This window comes from Musa acuminata, chromosome BXJ3-11 (assembly GCF_036884655.1).
Source record: "Musa acuminata AAA Group cultivar baxijiao chromosome BXJ3-11, Cavendish_Baxijiao_AAA, whole genome shotgun sequence".
NCBI lineage: Eukaryota > Viridiplantae > Streptophyta > Magnoliopsida > Zingiberales > Musaceae > Musa > Musa acuminata.
In genome coordinates, this window is record NC_088359.1 from 25,400,110 (window position 1) to 25,417,162 (window position 17,053).

Genomic DNA, 17,053 nt, shown 5'->3' on the forward strand with positions numbered 1-17,053 from the left:
TTATATTTGATGTCTTTATTTTCACTAATACCTTAAAATACCTCATATTTTATGATCAATTCCAACTTGATGAATCGATAAATCTATTATAGTATATAAAATCAATCAATCCAGTTGAACCGGTATATCTATCAATCTGAAAAGTTAAAAAGATTATTTTTTTAATGAAAATTATGTTTCCTTTTGTATTTTACCATGCACTTTATTTTTGGAAACAAATATAAATATAAAGTGGATATTCTCCATCCACTGAGATATGGATTCTATTCGTGGCAGCAGTCGTGACATCATTATATGATCGGGCTCGAACGGCCCAATCTCACTCACGTGGAAATCACGTGCCAGCATCAGGATGTCGCTATAACCGTTGGATCCTTCATTCGGCGTTCGTGCAAAAACTCCTAAAGGAAAACCCCCCTCAAACACGTGGCACAAGTCACTCTTCCCTGCGGCGACAAGTGGGAGGCTGTTTCCTGTATGGGGTGTGCATCTTGGGGAATGCGTTAAGGCTTCGAGCGGAGCGCGTTGGGCTTCGCTCTCCCGCAGAGTTCTTCCAAATCCTCCTCCTTGTCGCTCGCAGAGATATTCCATAGTGAGGGTTTTAATCGGATCCTATGTGCGTCCATTTACTCGGTGGGGTTTTCCTACGGAAGCTATGTGGTGATGCTCATCTCCTCTATTCTCCTGCCCCGTAAAGCATTCCCACATTTCCCAGCATCACTTCTTTCAGATTCGTCTTTGCGGTGGAGCTCATTGCGTTCTCGTTCTCCGGGCTCGCAAGAATCAGCTCTTTGCTGCATTGGAGCGTTCATCGCGTCTCAGCAGGCCCGCTTCCTTGAAAGCGGCCACCTTTTCTCGCATCTGGAATCGCAGATCTCCGCGTTCGAGGGTTCGGAGGCCTCGTCCCTGCGGCCTGTTTCTAGGACTCTTTGGTTCGATCTCTTCCCTTTCTTTCTTTCGCTATTGCTTCTTTTTCGTCTTCGATTCGGTGCCGTTTGGATCTTGAGAAGTCTTTATCATTTGCCGAGAAACGTCGTCATTGGAGGTTTCTTCTGTTAATTTTTGCCTCTGTGTTTTCTTGACGTCGACCAGATTTTGAGGCGATTGTCCACAAAAGGAAGGATTTTTCCTTTATTTTGAGGAGCTACGGATCTGCGATCGCGGGGCTTCTATCTGTGTTCTCGATTCTAACTTGGTTTCCGGGTATTGCACTGGACTCTCTGAGAAAGGTGGTACGTTTGTGGTTGTGGAGCTTTCGAGATCCATAGTTATGGACAAGGACAAGTCGCCAGCGTCTGGTGGAGGAGGCGGAGGTAGCGGTGGTGGTTTTCCGTCCCATTCATCCCGATACGCTCCCTTCGGCTCATCTTCGGGCAGTTTCGGCTTTATTGGCGATCATCCCTCGGCCTCTTCTTCCTCTCAGCCACCTCCAGATTCTGGCCAATTTGGTCACGCGACGCGATCGGACGCTGAGCGGTTCAGCTATGACGTCAGTCGGATGCCGGATTTCCCTCCAAGAAATCCCGGTCACCGCCGAGCACACTCGGAAATACTTAGCCTCCCAGATGATATCAGCTTCGACGGTGACCTCGGTGTCGTGGGATCCTATGATGGGCCTTCGCTGTCTGATGAGACCGAGGAGGACCTCGTCTCCATGTACATGGATGTGGAGAAGTTCAGTTCCGGTGCTACCTCTTCTGGTCTGTCCATTGGTGAGTCTTCACTGCCCGTGCTCTCTCCTGTTCAGGCTCCCTCTGAGGGTGAGAATGTGGCCTTTGGCTCTACTGAGAGACCGAGGATAAGGCACCAGCATAGCCAATCTCTGGATGGTTCTACTGCAATCAAGCCAGAGCTCCTGATGTCTGGTGGTGAAGGGCCGTCATCCGTGGAGGCGAAGAAGGCTATGTCCGCGGCAAAACTTGCTGAACTGGCTCTTGTCGATCCAAAGCGTGCAAAGAGGTTTCTTTTTCATATAAATCCTTTATTTTCCTTTAATTTATTTATGAGGCTATTTCCCATTTTAATTGTTGGTTTGTAAGTTTTAGTTGAAATTGAAGCCAAGGACATGATATATTAGTCTTTTATCTCTTGGCATGTCATGTTTACCAACTTGTTTCCAGACGCTTTGCCTGGATCTTGCTATTGGGATATTGCTGGCCCTTCCTAGTTTAAGGGAACATTGGCACATAAGAGAAAAAGAAAACGTTTCAACCCAAATTAATTGATTTTTTCGTTTTTCTCTAGTACGTCTGAGTGAATCCAGAGCCATCCAAGTTATTCTCTTGCTGAGATGTTGCAGTATTTTCATGTTCTGCATTTTCTGCCCTCATATGTATTTAGCAATGTGATGCATACATATATTGCAGAGGATGGCAACTTTTGAAACTTGAACTTGCACAGCATAGCTCCACTTCCAAAGCTGTGATTACTTATTCTGAAGAACTATGTGTTATTTGATGACCCTCAGACCATGCAGATGACTTGCAAAATGTTGCTGTCAGATTAATAGTTTTAGCCGTTTAATATTCTTTGGTCATTTTAGTATGAAAATCTTGTTGTTGCATACTTAATCGGTTTAGTTGATGTTTGACCAGTAAGAGAACATTAAACTCGTCCACATCAAGCTTTCAGATAACAGCAAGAATGAACCATGTTATTCCTTGTCATTAGTACATAACCTCTAAGCTAACTTTTTCTGCCATAATAGGCTTCTTTAGATGAGCAAATTATCAACTTCCACTAACATTTTCAAGTTGCATGTACCATAATGAACTCCTTTAAATGAACTGATGAAAAACTTCTTTCGGTATCTTTATATCCATTGACTATACTGATTAAAGCTTTTTATTGGTATAGTCAAAGGCACAAGACCTTAGAAAACATCAAGGTGCCAAAACGCTCGAGGCGTTAGGCCCTCACCTGAGCAAAGCAAGTTTCTCACTAATATTAAAATTATAAAAAATATAATTTGGAAAAAGATGATCACTAAAATAAAATTTTATAAAAAATGTGTTCCATATCATTTCATATTTCAAAAATTCACCACTAAAACATCAAATTACATTAATCTAAATCACCAAAAACACTAATGGTGACAAATTCAATCCTTCAAACAATTTATAGGCTATATCAACAAAATCTAACTATTATTTATGATTAACATTACAAGAAAAAGAAATAGAGTAGGAAGGGGAGAAGTAGGGGAGAAGCAAGGGGTTATTTGGGGAAGAAGCAGAGGTGGTATAGGGAAGGAGAGAGAGAAGCAAGGGAAGAGGGTTGTTAATTGGGAATTGGTAGGGGAGTTATCATGGAGGAGGAGGAGGAGGCTGAGGAGGGAGGGGAACTGGGGCTGTTGGGAAGGCTCAACAACCAGTGTTGATAGTGGAAGAGAAAGAGGGATTGGGAGGAGGGAGGAGGGAGAGGGAGAAGGCTATCGGGATCTGGGGAGGTTGTTGATTGAAGGTGAGGCCTTTTTTAGGAGGGGAGCGGAGCTTTAGGGGAGGGGACGAGGAGGATGAGGAGTAGGAAGGAGGGCAAGGGAGCTGTCGAGGAGGCTTGGCATGGGGAGACCGCAAAGGAGAGGAGAAAGAAGGAGAGAAATAGCGAGAGAGCGAGGAGGGGGAGGCATGTCATCAACAGTGGGAGAGAGGAACTGTGATCATCACAACATCTGAGGAGGTAGACAATGTGGGGAAGGTGGAGGCAGTGGAGTACGTTGAGCTCCTAGTGGAAGGCGTGTTGGAGGTGCTCCCAGGGCGGCGGAGCTTAAGGGCGGCGACGGAGGAGTCCACAGGCAACCAAGGCAGAGACGGGATCACTTAGGGTTCGTGGGGTTTGCAATTGGTGGTGGTTGAGTGGGTTTAGGTGTTATTTGGTTTGGTTGAACTAAACCCGAACCAATTAGTTCGGTTTAGGCATGCCTGTGGGCAACACCTAACTAAAATGTCTCACCTGAGATATCTTGAGGCATGCCTCACCTCTCATCACTCGGACGCCTAGGTGAGTGCCAAGCGTCTCATGACAATATCGCCTTTTATGTTATTTAATTTAATGATAGAAATATCTGACAACATATGTTAAAAGCTGTTCCTTCTGACATGTCTAAAGCACAAAGTTAACCCCAAATCTTATATGGATCTCCATCATCTTTTGATAGAACTTTCAGCAAGTCCAACTTCGCCATGACTGAAATATTTAATGTTGTTGTGGCATGTTTTTTATTTTGAGCGATTTCTATGTAACTTTGCAGTACCTGCAGGTTTTAGTTCGGTGGTTTCATCTTGTAACATGAATTCTATACCTGACCTCTAATAGTATTGTCTCTTTTGGATGGTAACTTCAGTTTGTGATAGTGCCCTTTAAGGTGACTGCAGCTTTTGTGTAGCATGCTAATCTAATTGGCATGCTTTGATTTTGTAGCTTTTCCTATGTCTCCCTGATGACCTCTCAAATAACAACTCCCTTTTCATGTAAGCTTAAGTTGTTGGACCCAATATCTTGTCGCTGTGAGTCAGCTACTTCACATGCAGGTATTTGTTCTTTTTTTTTCTTTTTGACCATTGGTTCCCCAACTACTGATTAGAAGACATGCAGATAGTTCTAAGAATGACCCATTTTAGCTCTTGCTGCAGATTTAGTGAGACATAATGTTTGTTTGGTAGTCATGCTTCATTTTTTTAGCCTTGATTTGAAGTCACTTCATAATTTGTAATGGCTACACACATAAATACACTACTATAAGGTTGTACATTTGATTTTTGTGATATTGCCATCAAGAAGCACTTGTTTGATATCCAACCATTCCACATCTCTTATAGATTAACTAGGCCAATGCTACATTGATATACGATGGGTTAGTGACCTTACCTCTAGCCACTAGGATAAATCTTGCACCCTTAATTGTTGTTGACCACTTTCCATTCCTTGGGTTAGCTTCACTGTCTCTTAAATTAATCTTATGCAAGGAGTTTCCCACTCCAATGCTATGCTTCATGGCTACAATTGTCAAGCTGTAGTTGGTGAAAATGAGTGGTATGTGATTCTGTTTGTGAGTCTTGTACTTTTGTAATATCCTTTTTGAAGATACTTCAAGTCCTATTGCAATTCTAAATCGAAGTGCCTTTCTTTTGGAATATCCATTTTCAAAAGTCAACTGGTTGTTTCTACATGATAGGTAAGGCATAAGTGACTGGTTGCACTTTTTATTATTGTCCATATTGTCATTATTCTACACCCAAAATATCAGCTACAAATTTAGCGAAGGAAGGAATGTCATGTGTACGATGTCGTAGTTCTAACTGGATAACTATTCAAGTGCACAGTATTCTGTCGTACTCAAACAAGGTTTTTATGTGCAAACTCTTTAAATTTTCCACCCTAGTAGTTAACTTTTATGTTTACAAAAGACCTTTCTCATTTAAAGATACTATTAATTGCTGAAACATTCACACTGGTCACACTAGTCACCCTGTTTTAATTGCTAAAGATAGGTTTCATGTTTTGTTATAGGATTTTGGCAAACAGACAGTCAGCTGCAAGATCTAAAGAAAGGAAGATGAGATACATTGCAGAGCTTGAGAGGAAGGTGCAGACTCTCCAAACTGAAGCAACAACATTGTCTGCTCAATTGACAATGCTACAGGTACTTCAGTTGGAAGTTTCTTCATTCTGCGGATTCTTAATCTTAGATTTCCAGAAAACTTTAAGACAGAACAGCTAGATGAATACAAGGGAGTAACTTGAATCACATTATATTTATCCATTTTCGAGATGGATAATCGGAAGTTGGGAACATGGAACAGAAAGCAGGACCTTTACTTTGACAAGGACTCTCATTCATTTTTCAAATTATAATTACTGGTATTTTTATATTGATAAATTTTCAATTTAGTATAGGTATGCACCACTAATTTACAACAATAACAAGGAGCAACATCCAAATTTTTTAGAATCATTAATTAAACATTGTAGCTAGAAGCCAGAAATTTAATTTCTTGTTCATTGGTATATGAGGAGAGTGCGAAACACAAAATGTGATATTGGTTCAATGTTCTCATGATTCATAATCCACCATGATGAAGAAACACATTCTGTAGGTTTCTTGACATTTGGTCTTTTAACCATTCATGTGGTTGTTTTATGGTGCCTTACATTCACTGTACTAGTGTACTAGGGAATGAGATCTGCCTCTCAGAGTCAACCTCAAACAGAGCATGGATCCTTGATATGTGATCTTTTAAGCTACTGAGTTGGGTACTGGTTCTCAATAATATATTTGGTTCCAGTTCCGGAACCACCTTTTTTTAAAAAGAATTAAAATTTTATAATTCCAGGAACCGAACCCCCAGAACCGTCAATTCCAGTTTCTAATAGGTTTGTTTCTGGTTCGTACCGAACCGTGGTCGGGTCTACTTGGATGTAATTGGATCTGTATATTCAATACTTAATCAGTAAATATGTAAATATTCTCCATTGTTTTCTAGTTTTAATCTAAACTTGTCATTTGATACTTTGTCACTATTGGTTGATATATGGTAACATAGGATGAGACTTTCATGTTTTGTGACCATAATTAATATTGTAGGTAAATTACTATTTGTTTGTTGGTAGTTTTGCCTGATCTAGACTTGTCCACGCTTGGTTTACAAGTATCACTTATTCCTCCCATGTGTTACCATCAGAAACTTAACCTTATAACAATTGTTTCATGTTTAAAAATATTATTTATTTGTGTGTGAATTATATGTTACATTTGAAGGTTAATTTACATACTTGATGACGATATTAAAAACTATACATATGAACAGATCATCTATGTATTAGCAAATTATGTGACACCAGCTTAGCGCTGATGTGGTGTGGACATGGAATACTGCATGGGTCACATATTGTCCAAGAAGGTATATATTTGCCATATATATGCCATTAATGCACCACAAATTCCTTTGGATCTACATGGCCTATGCATGGTATAATGTTAGACTACACAGAAGCTATGTTGGTAATGTTGTGGCACAATGAATGTAAGGTTCATGGGTTCACATGGATGCCACATACTGTATCAGTAGCATGTCAAACACAATGTCTATAAGATTCCTTGGGGTCCACGTGTATTCTACCATGCACCATGTTAATGCAATGTCAATCCCACATTACTGATTTTTAACATGAGGTGGCTAACGACAAGGGTTCATTGTTTAATGGATAAAAACATAACACATGACAGAGTGAGTCTCAAAGCCATGGGTGGACAAGTGGAAAACATGCTAAATCATAGGTGGTATCTGTAGTTTATTATAGAATTAATTTTAAAGAAAATAGTCATTATGTGTAGCTGATATGCTTGTTAATTTGATGTCAACTTAGAATTTAATATCCTGAATACCCCTACCCATGGAGGGCAAAGAGTTGGAGCATTATGCAATTGTAATCGTGTTTATGTATGTTTACATGTTAAGGTGATACAGGACCATTTTGGGTTATCTATCTCTTGAATGTTTTTATTAGTTTATGGTGTCTTCATAAGCTGTTGTACCATCTTGATGATTTTACATTAATTATCAAAATTACAAAAGAAAGAACAAAAGGAAGATTACCTGTCACAACAGATGAAAAAAATATGATGAAATGAATGATATGCCATACTTTATGGGGTATAATTTTTGTTATTATATGTTTATAACTTTATATTGTTCCTTATTTTTATCTTTTATTTTTTTGTTCTTGTAGTGGGATATGTAAAAAGGGGAAAGAGGTTGTAACAGGGAGCATTGATTAATGATAGAAGGAATATTTCTTTTCTGCAGATTATATATAAGTGGTGTGAGGTCACAATTTTTTGCTCTGGTAAGATATCATCATCATCATGTGAGATGTGCAAGGCACAGGACATTGCCTCTAGGAGTCAATCCTTCAGTCTAAGCAAGTCTAGTAGTTATATCAGTGTTTTTAAAGGTGTTGGACCCTAAAAGGCACCAAGCTTCAATGTTCACCAATATAAAAGTTATAAAAAATATTTTTAAGAAGAAAAATATTCATTGAAATAAATATTAGACAATACATGAGTTTAATATTATTTTATATTCAAAATATCACCACTACTTCATCGAAGTAAATTCATTTAACCATATATAAAGCACTAAAATACTACATTGTTCAAATCTACCTACAGGATTAACAATCTTAAAACTACATTTGTCATGATTTAGATGTTAAAACTATAGTGACACTTCAAAATACTAGCAGTGACAAATTTAATCCTTTAAATAATTCATAGGCTATAATTAATAAAAATTAGCTATTGTTAATAATTAATGTTAATATTAAATTTAAGAGAGATCGAGGCTATTATGAGAGAAAGAAATTGAGAAGGAAGAATTAGTGAAAAAGGAGGCACGACAGCATTGGAGACACAAAGAGAGGGTCCTTAGCCACAGTTTAATTGCAGCAAAGGGCTATTTGGGGGAGAAGCAAGGAGGAAGAGGGAGAGTGAGGGGCTATTATGAAGGCTGGGGGCAATGACAAATGAGGGGAAGGAGAAAGAGGGAGAGCGACAGTGGGAGAGAAGCAATGAAGGGAGGGGGGAGAAGCACAGAGGAGGAGAGAAGGGGTAGGGAGTTGTCGGAACACTTGGTATGAGCAACGACAGATGGGGGGTAGGAGAAAGAGGGAGAGTGATAGTGGGAGGGAAGTAGAGAGGGGAGGGAGAGTGGGGAGAAGCATAGAGAAGGAGGGAAGTAGAGACGGGAGGGAGAGTGGGGAGAAGCATAGAGAAGGAGGGAAGGAGAAGGGGGTTCTTGGGGATGCTCGGTAGGGGCGTTGGCGGAGGAGGGGGAGAGACAACAAGAGGGAAGGAGAGGGGGGGAGGGGGGAGAAGCACGAAGGATGAGGAGGAAGAAAGATAGTGGGAGGGAAGTGGGGAGAAGCACATAGGAGGGAGGGGGGTGTCGAGGAGGCTTGATGGGGACGATAATGAAGGAGGAGAGAGAGAGATAGTAGAGGGAAAGATGGAGAGTGACAACGAATTGAAAAGAGATGTGGGAGCCACAAGGGAGAGAGAGAGAGAGAGAGAGAGGAGGTATCACCACCATTGGAGGGTTGTGCGCAGATGTGGGGATGAGCAACGAAAATCATCGTTGAAGAGGCAGTGGTGAGGATCTATGGCTGCAGGTGAAGAGGAGGTGGGGAAGTGTCTAAAGAGGAGGGGGGTTGTTGGAGGATGAGGAGGGAGAGAGATAGCGGGAGGGAAGGAGAGGAGTGGGAAGTGGGGAGAAGTATGGAGGGAGGGGGGTATCGAGGAGGTTTGATGGGAACCATGACAAAGGAGGAGAGAGAGAGATAGTAGGGGGAAAGAGGAAGAGTGACAGCGAACTAGAAAGAGAGGTGGGAGGCACAACACAGAGAGAGAGAGAGAGAGAGAGAGGTATCACCACCACTGGAGGACTGTGCATGAATGTGGGGAGGAGCAGCGATAATCATAGGTGAAGAGGAGGCAACAATGACAAGGAGAAGCGAGCGATCTGGAGAATGAGAATAGGGTTTCTCTCTCCAGCGAGCCCACAGCACGGGTTGGGGGGTGGGACTCGTCTTGGTTGAACCGTTTGTAACATTTTAATTCAACTTAAGCTGAGTCAATTTCTATTAAGTTTCAAATTGGCAAATTGGTCTACGCGCCTAAGCAAACACCCAAGCGCCTCTTGATATCACTGAGTTATCGTTATCTTTATTATTTCTTTTTATTTTTCATCATTATTTTTCATGGGTATTATATATCCCTTCCTCTATCTTTCTTTTCTTTTATTTTCAATTTTTTTTAAAAAAAGAACTCTTCTCACCTTGAGCTTGTCCTACATCATCGGGCTTAAGGCACTTCATCTCCATTTATCTTTGTTTTGGAGGCCTATATGAGAGGTTTGAAAGTGTGAGGTCTGCAATCTAGGGATCTAACATGTTACTGTACCATATTGGCATATTGGATCCTTCTAAAGCTCTCTTGGGTTGTTTTCACCCACAAATGTTTGTCTTATTTGCCAAGCAATGTTCCATGTAACGATGCTAAGAAAAGTGGTTTAATTTGATTATGATCTTCCTAATGAATAACAAGAGAAGTATCTCCAGTTGGTTTCAAGTTCTGTTCCAATTGAATATAAGCATTTAACTTCTTTTTTTTATTTTTTGGCCAAGTGTGGTATTCCTCATAATCTTCTAGACTTGCATATCTTTTTCCTTGACATGTGAAAGCAACACTGAGATGTGCAAGGAATTCACCAGAAATATTTCTGCCATTGACAGAGAGACACCAATGGCCTAACCGTGGAAAATAATGAACTAAAACTGCGATTGCAAACCATGGAGCAGCAGGTTCACTTGCAGGATGGTAAGGCTTTCATCATGTATGATGCTTCTCTTGTTACTTTCTTGATTAAAATTCTTTTATTAAGAATGATTTGTCATACTTTCATCTGTTCCTTTAGAAGGCGTTAAAGTATCATCTTACTGTCATTCATCTATTATCTATATTATGGTAATGAACTTCCTCCTCCAAGAATAATGAATTTGATGTGCCTGTGGCCTGATAATATTCGGTTGCTTGTTCATGGGTACAGTGCAGGGTTCCTAATTTAATGCTGTTTGTGATAAGATCTGCTGAGGTGGGAGTGATTTTAGATCATGTTATTGTTCCATTTAACCTCTTAATGTCATCGTGGCTTCTCTAAACATCATTGCTATGCCCATATTAGTATCAGATTGTTATCTCTTCTATAATCAAAATGCCTCAACAATCAAATACCTTTTTATGCTTTTCAACAAATTTGACAACCTGTTATTTATCGTTGCAGCACTGAATGAAGCACTAAGAGAAGAGGTTCAGCGCCTGAAGTTGGCTACAGGCCAGATGTTGCCGAATGGCGGACAGATGGTGAACCTTGTTCCTTCTTCTTTCGGAGCAAATCAACAATTTTACCATCACAATCAAGGGATGCAGTCTCTCCTGGCAGCCCACCAACTTCAGCAACTCCAGATACATTCCCAGCATCCACAACAGCTTCAGCAGCAACCACAACAGCAGCAGCCGCTGCATTCACAAACTCCGCAGCACCAGCAACAGCCGCAGCCTCATCAGACTCAGCAGCAACCACAACAGCAGCAGGCGCTGCATCCACTAACTCTGCAGCAGCAGCGACAGCCACCGGCTGCAGACCTGAGACTGAAGGGACCTTTGACTTCTCAGAACCAACTCGGGGAGATGGCATCAGACGAACAAAACGCTCATGAGTAGAAGTTTGATTGGTTGCTGTCAAAACCTTCTTTATGAAATGTCACCTGTTTGTTTCTAGTTAATGTGAACACAATTGCCGACTGTAGTCCCTCCTCTTGGTTAGCTTACAAGTAATGGTAGTTGATGATGTTCCAGCATTCTTCGTCTGGTATAGCTCATTCCATTTGGATTAATGTGTTCACCGATTTCTTCGTAGCATCTGAATCTATTCATTTTCATGTGTTGTGTAGATTTGTGTCAACTAGTTTGATGTAAGCTGACCGTGTTCGATCTCCAAGAAAAAAATGCTTGGGGTTACATCAAAATGGAAATTGTTTCTATCAAAGAGCATCCGATGAAAAACCTGGCGCATTAATATTAATGGTAGACATACGCTCATGATCAAAAACATTTTAAGTGGGACTAATGATTGTAAGACCATCTAGTTTCTGCATGCTATCACAGTCATGATGGCAACAAAAAAGGGAATTCATACAAAAACAACAAAACTGGAGCAACAAAAGGAGGTAACTCATACAAAAGCAGCAAAACTGGAGCAAGAAAACAAGTCTAGATTGTCAACCTAGTTGAAAAGATCTCCAATGTCTATCCTTAAGCTCAAATACCACAGCAAAAGAAGCTCTAAGCAACCATAGAAACACCAAGGCAACTTCAATTGTTCCATGTTTTAAGAGACCACCATGAAACAAAGTATCTCCATTGATAACCCCCTATAATCAAAGGATTGAATGCTCCAGATTAACTCAGCTTCTCTGACACCAGGAGATGTCATTGTCTATCAAACCTGAACTTTCATACTAATAATTAATTAATTGGCTAGTAAACAAATGCATTAATGTTTTAGCTCACAAGAGATGCTCATCAACTTTAAGATATTGTACACTTCACAGAATGAAACAAAGTACATATATGATATGCATCCTTCATGAAAATTTTGGCTAGTTGTAGTGAAGTATGCCAACACATGGATCCAATATAAGAAACCAAATGTTTCTATTTTGACAAAAACATATGATCTGACAAACGTATGTTACAGATTCATAGTGAAACAATTGAAAGATGATATTCCAGTCTACATGTAGTCATGTCAACTCCAAAAAACAGTTTTTACAAGAACATGAAATAGTTGAAGTATACCCAACTCTTTTCGCAAAAAAATCGTGCTCCAACCCTAACAATGCTTATAATTGGAATTCTCTAACATCTAGATGAATGACAATCTTATAGTGTAAGAAAATTATGGTTCCTCCTGGGTATTCCAAGCAAGCAATGCTACGTAACCACCAATCATCTTGGCACAATAATGAATCCAAATGTTACACAAGTTCTGCACCTCTACCAGCTACAATATTCATCTGCAGAGTTTGGCCATTACCAGATGAAACAAAGCCGACATCAGGAAGTGAAGAATCTGTAACAGGCTCAATCTCAAGAAAGGTCAGGCCAAAACCCCAACGCACTTCAGGCTCAGTATAAACATGGGTATAAGCCATCCAAGCATTGAAACAGCCCAGTAACTATTCATGCCATGAATCAACGCCCAGGCTATTGAGTAACCAACTATAATACCTGATAAGTGGCCGATGAAACTTGCCTGGGGTACAATTATGGATGTGAAGATCAACGATTCAAAGGGCGCAAAGCTGGAACTCCAAATAGATTCAGCTTCGAAGACGGCTGCTTCACCGCCAGGATTGTCATACACCCGAAGACCACACATGAATAACCAACAGTCGTCACTCTTCTGAAGTAATCTAGCTTAAATTTCTGAATCAGAACATGGTATGTCAAGAGAACCAACACACCCGATAGCACCACCTAAACAAGAGTGTACTGGAGATAGAACTCGACACAGAGGCCCAAGTGGCCCAACTGTTCCTCCACCCCAAGGCTCTAAAGTATGCTGATGTTGAAGACTAAAAGCACCACACTGATGTGGGAGAATGTGGATGTAATGAACCTCCAATATTGTCCTTTGACCGCCAATTCATAGTTCAAGCCCACATTTGTGTAGCCAATGTTCTTCTTCTGATCTTCTTCTGAATGTAGACCCAAATCGAGGAGCATGTCTCGATGATACAACTACTAGCAGGTTTTTCCCATATTTTGTAAACGAGTGGCTTTCCCATCTCTATGCAATCAACACAACAATTATAAATAAAGGGCTCAGAGCAATTCCCAAACAACTCAGAATCTACTCCTTGATGTAAGTGTGAGATATACTATCCCACAGCCCCGAAACAACAATCCCAGTGCTAAATGTCGGACAGAGATCATTCAATATAGTCCCAAATGAGAAATCGAATGCATTGCACCAAGCCGTGTACCCAAAAGACCAAACTTTTGATAATTAGATAGTCACCCCTGCGAGAATCTAACACAAATAAAGAAGGCCACTAATCAAGAATCATATGACAGTCCAAAAACCCTCCAGTCTAACAAATTTCAATTTCGAAAGAGCGTTAAAACGTATCACTTGAGCTCTTGAATACGCAATCGAAGATTAACGATCGAAGGTAGCGATTCTGAATCTTCCTACGAAAAGATAAATGGGCATCAACATGTAACACTCAATAAGGAACCGAAATCACAATAAAAGGTGAAAAAAAAGAAGCAAAATTGAAATCTAGGGTTCATTTTGGGGGAACAATATGGAAATTCGCAGATTGAAGATTGTTCACACCTATTGATCGAAGGGGTTTTGCAGCTGGAGATCTACACGACGCCAGCAATCAGAACTTGGCTCCTTTGAATTATTTTCTTTGCTGCTCCAACATCCAAGATGTTCGCCCTCCCCGATTTGATTCGAGAGGGCTTACTACACCGACCCCGGTCGATGCTTTCGGTCGGGCCACGTGTGTGACACCCAAAAGGTCGAAATAAACCGGTTCGATTCTTGGCCTAAGAACGACAACCGATCGATTTATTCCGGTTTTTTATCTCGGTTCAATCGAATTAAATTGAATCTAGGCAGCTTTTTGTTGGGTTCAACACGTTCTATGTTACTTGCACTATTAAATTGGTAGTTCTCAATATTAAAGGATGATTTTCCTAAAAAAAACTATTTTTTTCTTTTTTGGAAAAGTATTTTTCTGTTTTTGTTTTTCCCATATGGTACTTTATATATTCTGTATTCTGATAAATAAAACTAATTATAAATTATCTCTTTAAAAATTATTTTTAATATTTTAATATTTTATATTTTTAAAAGTTATATTGAGATCCTTATATTTATAAGAGTGAAATATTTAAGTCCGCTATTATAATAATTCTTTTATTTTTAATTTTATAAAATTATTTTTTAATCTTATATAAAAATCTTAGTATTTCACGTAAGTATATATATCTCAATATAATTTTAAAAATATAAATATTAAAATATTAAAAATAACTAATTATAAGAGGTAATATATAATTATTTATGATAAAAAATGTTATCAATTCCAAAACCCTTTCATGGTAATATATAATTAGTCTCAATATAATTAGTTATGATAAAAAAAACTAATTACAAGATCGACGCACTAGTATAATTGGATGGATCGATCTAAGCAATAGCATGATCCGATCTACGCGGTGGTTCTCTCTTCTCACCTTTAACCTCTCCCTCTTTCTCCCCTCACTGCTCCTAAGAAGTCATTTCAATCACCCCTCCCATTTATACCTCTAAGACATGAAAGGTATTTTGTTTAGGATTGCAAGTATTCATCCAAAATCTTCAACATAATGTGTTTGTTGGCTCATAATGTTTTTTTTTTTTTTCTTTTAAGCTTGTTTTTCATTCTCAGTTTCCCCTCCCATCTAAGAGAGTCCTTATTGTGTTTGAGGACTTGTCTCATACATACAACTTAGTATTCAACCCCTTGTAAAATATACGTGTATTCCACCTTTTAATAAGGTTTTGTATGTGAAAGAATATGTTGATATATGCAATGTACTTATAATGTAGACATTGTATATGTTTGATAGAATTAGAAAAATAGGTTGATAACCCATTTATAATATTTTTCTATTCAGATACAATATTTTCTGTATATGAACTAAATCACTATAACTGACTTTTCTTTTTCTTTTCTGTGACTTGTAACAAACACCCCAATGTCAATATTCATTTGTTGGCATCATATACAATAAAAAGAATGCAACAATTCATATCAGACCCTTTTATAGTTTTTTTTTTTAAATATAATATTTTTATATGAATAAAAATATTGTAATGCCATTTCAAAACATTAAATTGACTTTTTATGATATATATATATATATATATATATATATATATATATATATATATATATATATATATATATATATATATATATATATATATATATATCAAACACCTCAATACAAATTATATTCATATCCATTTGTTGATATTGTATGTAATGGGAAGAATGACAAGAATCTATACCATGATCCCTTTATAGTGTTTTCTGTGTATAAACGAAAATACTGTAACAATGTTCTAAAATATCATAACTATGTAAATATGCAATGGAAAAAATCACAAGAATTTATATCATGGCTTCTTACAATGTTTTTTATATGAAGAAAAATATTGTAACTGACATTTTTTAATTTGTAACAAACATCTCAATGCAAATTATGCTCATATTCTTTTGTTGACATTATATGCAAAGGAAAGAACCATAAGAATTTGTATCTTGACCCCTTCAAAGTGTTTTTCTTTTCAATTATTGTATTTTTTTATATACGAACAAAAATATTGTAATGATATTTCAAAATACTATAACTGACTTTTTATGACTTATATCAAATATCTCAATGCAAATTATATCCATTTCCATTTATTGGCATTGTATGCAGTAGTAGTAAGAATTACAAGAGTTTATATTATGACCCGTTTATAGTGTTTTTCTTTTCAGATATAATGTTTTTTTGTATACGAACAAAAACAATACGATGATGTTCTAAATATTTTGTCTAATATTGATAATTATTATGTTGATGGTTGTAGTCTCTATTTGAAATGGCTAAATGACTAAATGTAAGTTGATAACATTTTTGTTTATAAAATAATGCTTTTTGGATGATTTATTCTTCGTTCTTGTTGAAATTGATAATCAAAGTAGAAGTGTGCTACCAAAGACGGCTGACTCAATCAGTGGTATCATGTACAATTGATAAAAGAAATAAGTTTAGAAATGTATTATCGTAACGATCTATGAGTAATGATAACTAAAGATGCACAATATGATGTTAATTATAGTATTTTTAATAATATTATAATATTTTTAGCTCCTCGATAAAAATATTATAATATTATTGAAAAATACTATAAGTGAGCAAGATAAAATCAAAATACACTATAATATATCGATTCAAATTGATATTTATAATAGTTTAAGAATAATATTAAACAAATAGGGATAAAAAAAACCTCTGTTATAATAATTTGACCATCGTGACAAAAATAATATAAAGCCTTTTGACAACACTATAATGCAAATTAGGAATCATGTTAAGCTGAGGCAAAAACGAATTAAATGAGGAGATAATAGTGCTAAGCAAAAACTAGAGCAAAAAGAATTAAATGAGGAGACAATAGTGATAAGAAAAATTGTGTAAACATATGACTATAAAAAAAAATAAAGGGAACAAAATTAGATAAGGACGAGTAGTATATGATACTATACAACGGATAAGGAGATGAGTATAAACGATAGACAGAAAAGAAGACGATCGATGAAAAAATCAACACCGACTCCGAAGAGAAGATGATCAATGAAAGAAACGCCACCCACTCCAAAG

The 17,053-nt window shown here is 37.9% G+C and overlaps 1 protein-coding gene and 1 pseudogene across 1 annotated transcript; one reads left to right on the top strand and one right to left on the bottom strand.

Annotated features, from left to right (window-relative positions):
- Nucleotides 1-482: 482 nt before the first annotated feature.
- On the top strand, nt 483-11,500 carry LOC103971504 (probable transcription factor PosF21). The gene is made up of 5 exons (XM_009385532.3): nt 483-932; nt 1,093-1,959; nt 5,509-5,641; nt 10,291-10,375; nt 10,839-11,500. Exons 2-5 carry the CDS (start codon nt 1,271-1,273, stop codon nt 11,276-11,278), a joined length of 1,347 nt encoding a protein of 448 aa, XP_009383807.1. The 5' UTR covers nt 483-932; nt 1,093-1,270; the 3' UTR covers nt 11,279-11,500.
- Nucleotides 11,501-12,254: 754 nt separating this feature from the next.
- On the bottom strand, nt 12,255-14,122 carry LOC103971505 (RHOMBOID-like protein 13; annotated as a pseudogene).
- Nucleotides 14,123-17,053: the final 2,931 nt, after the last annotated feature.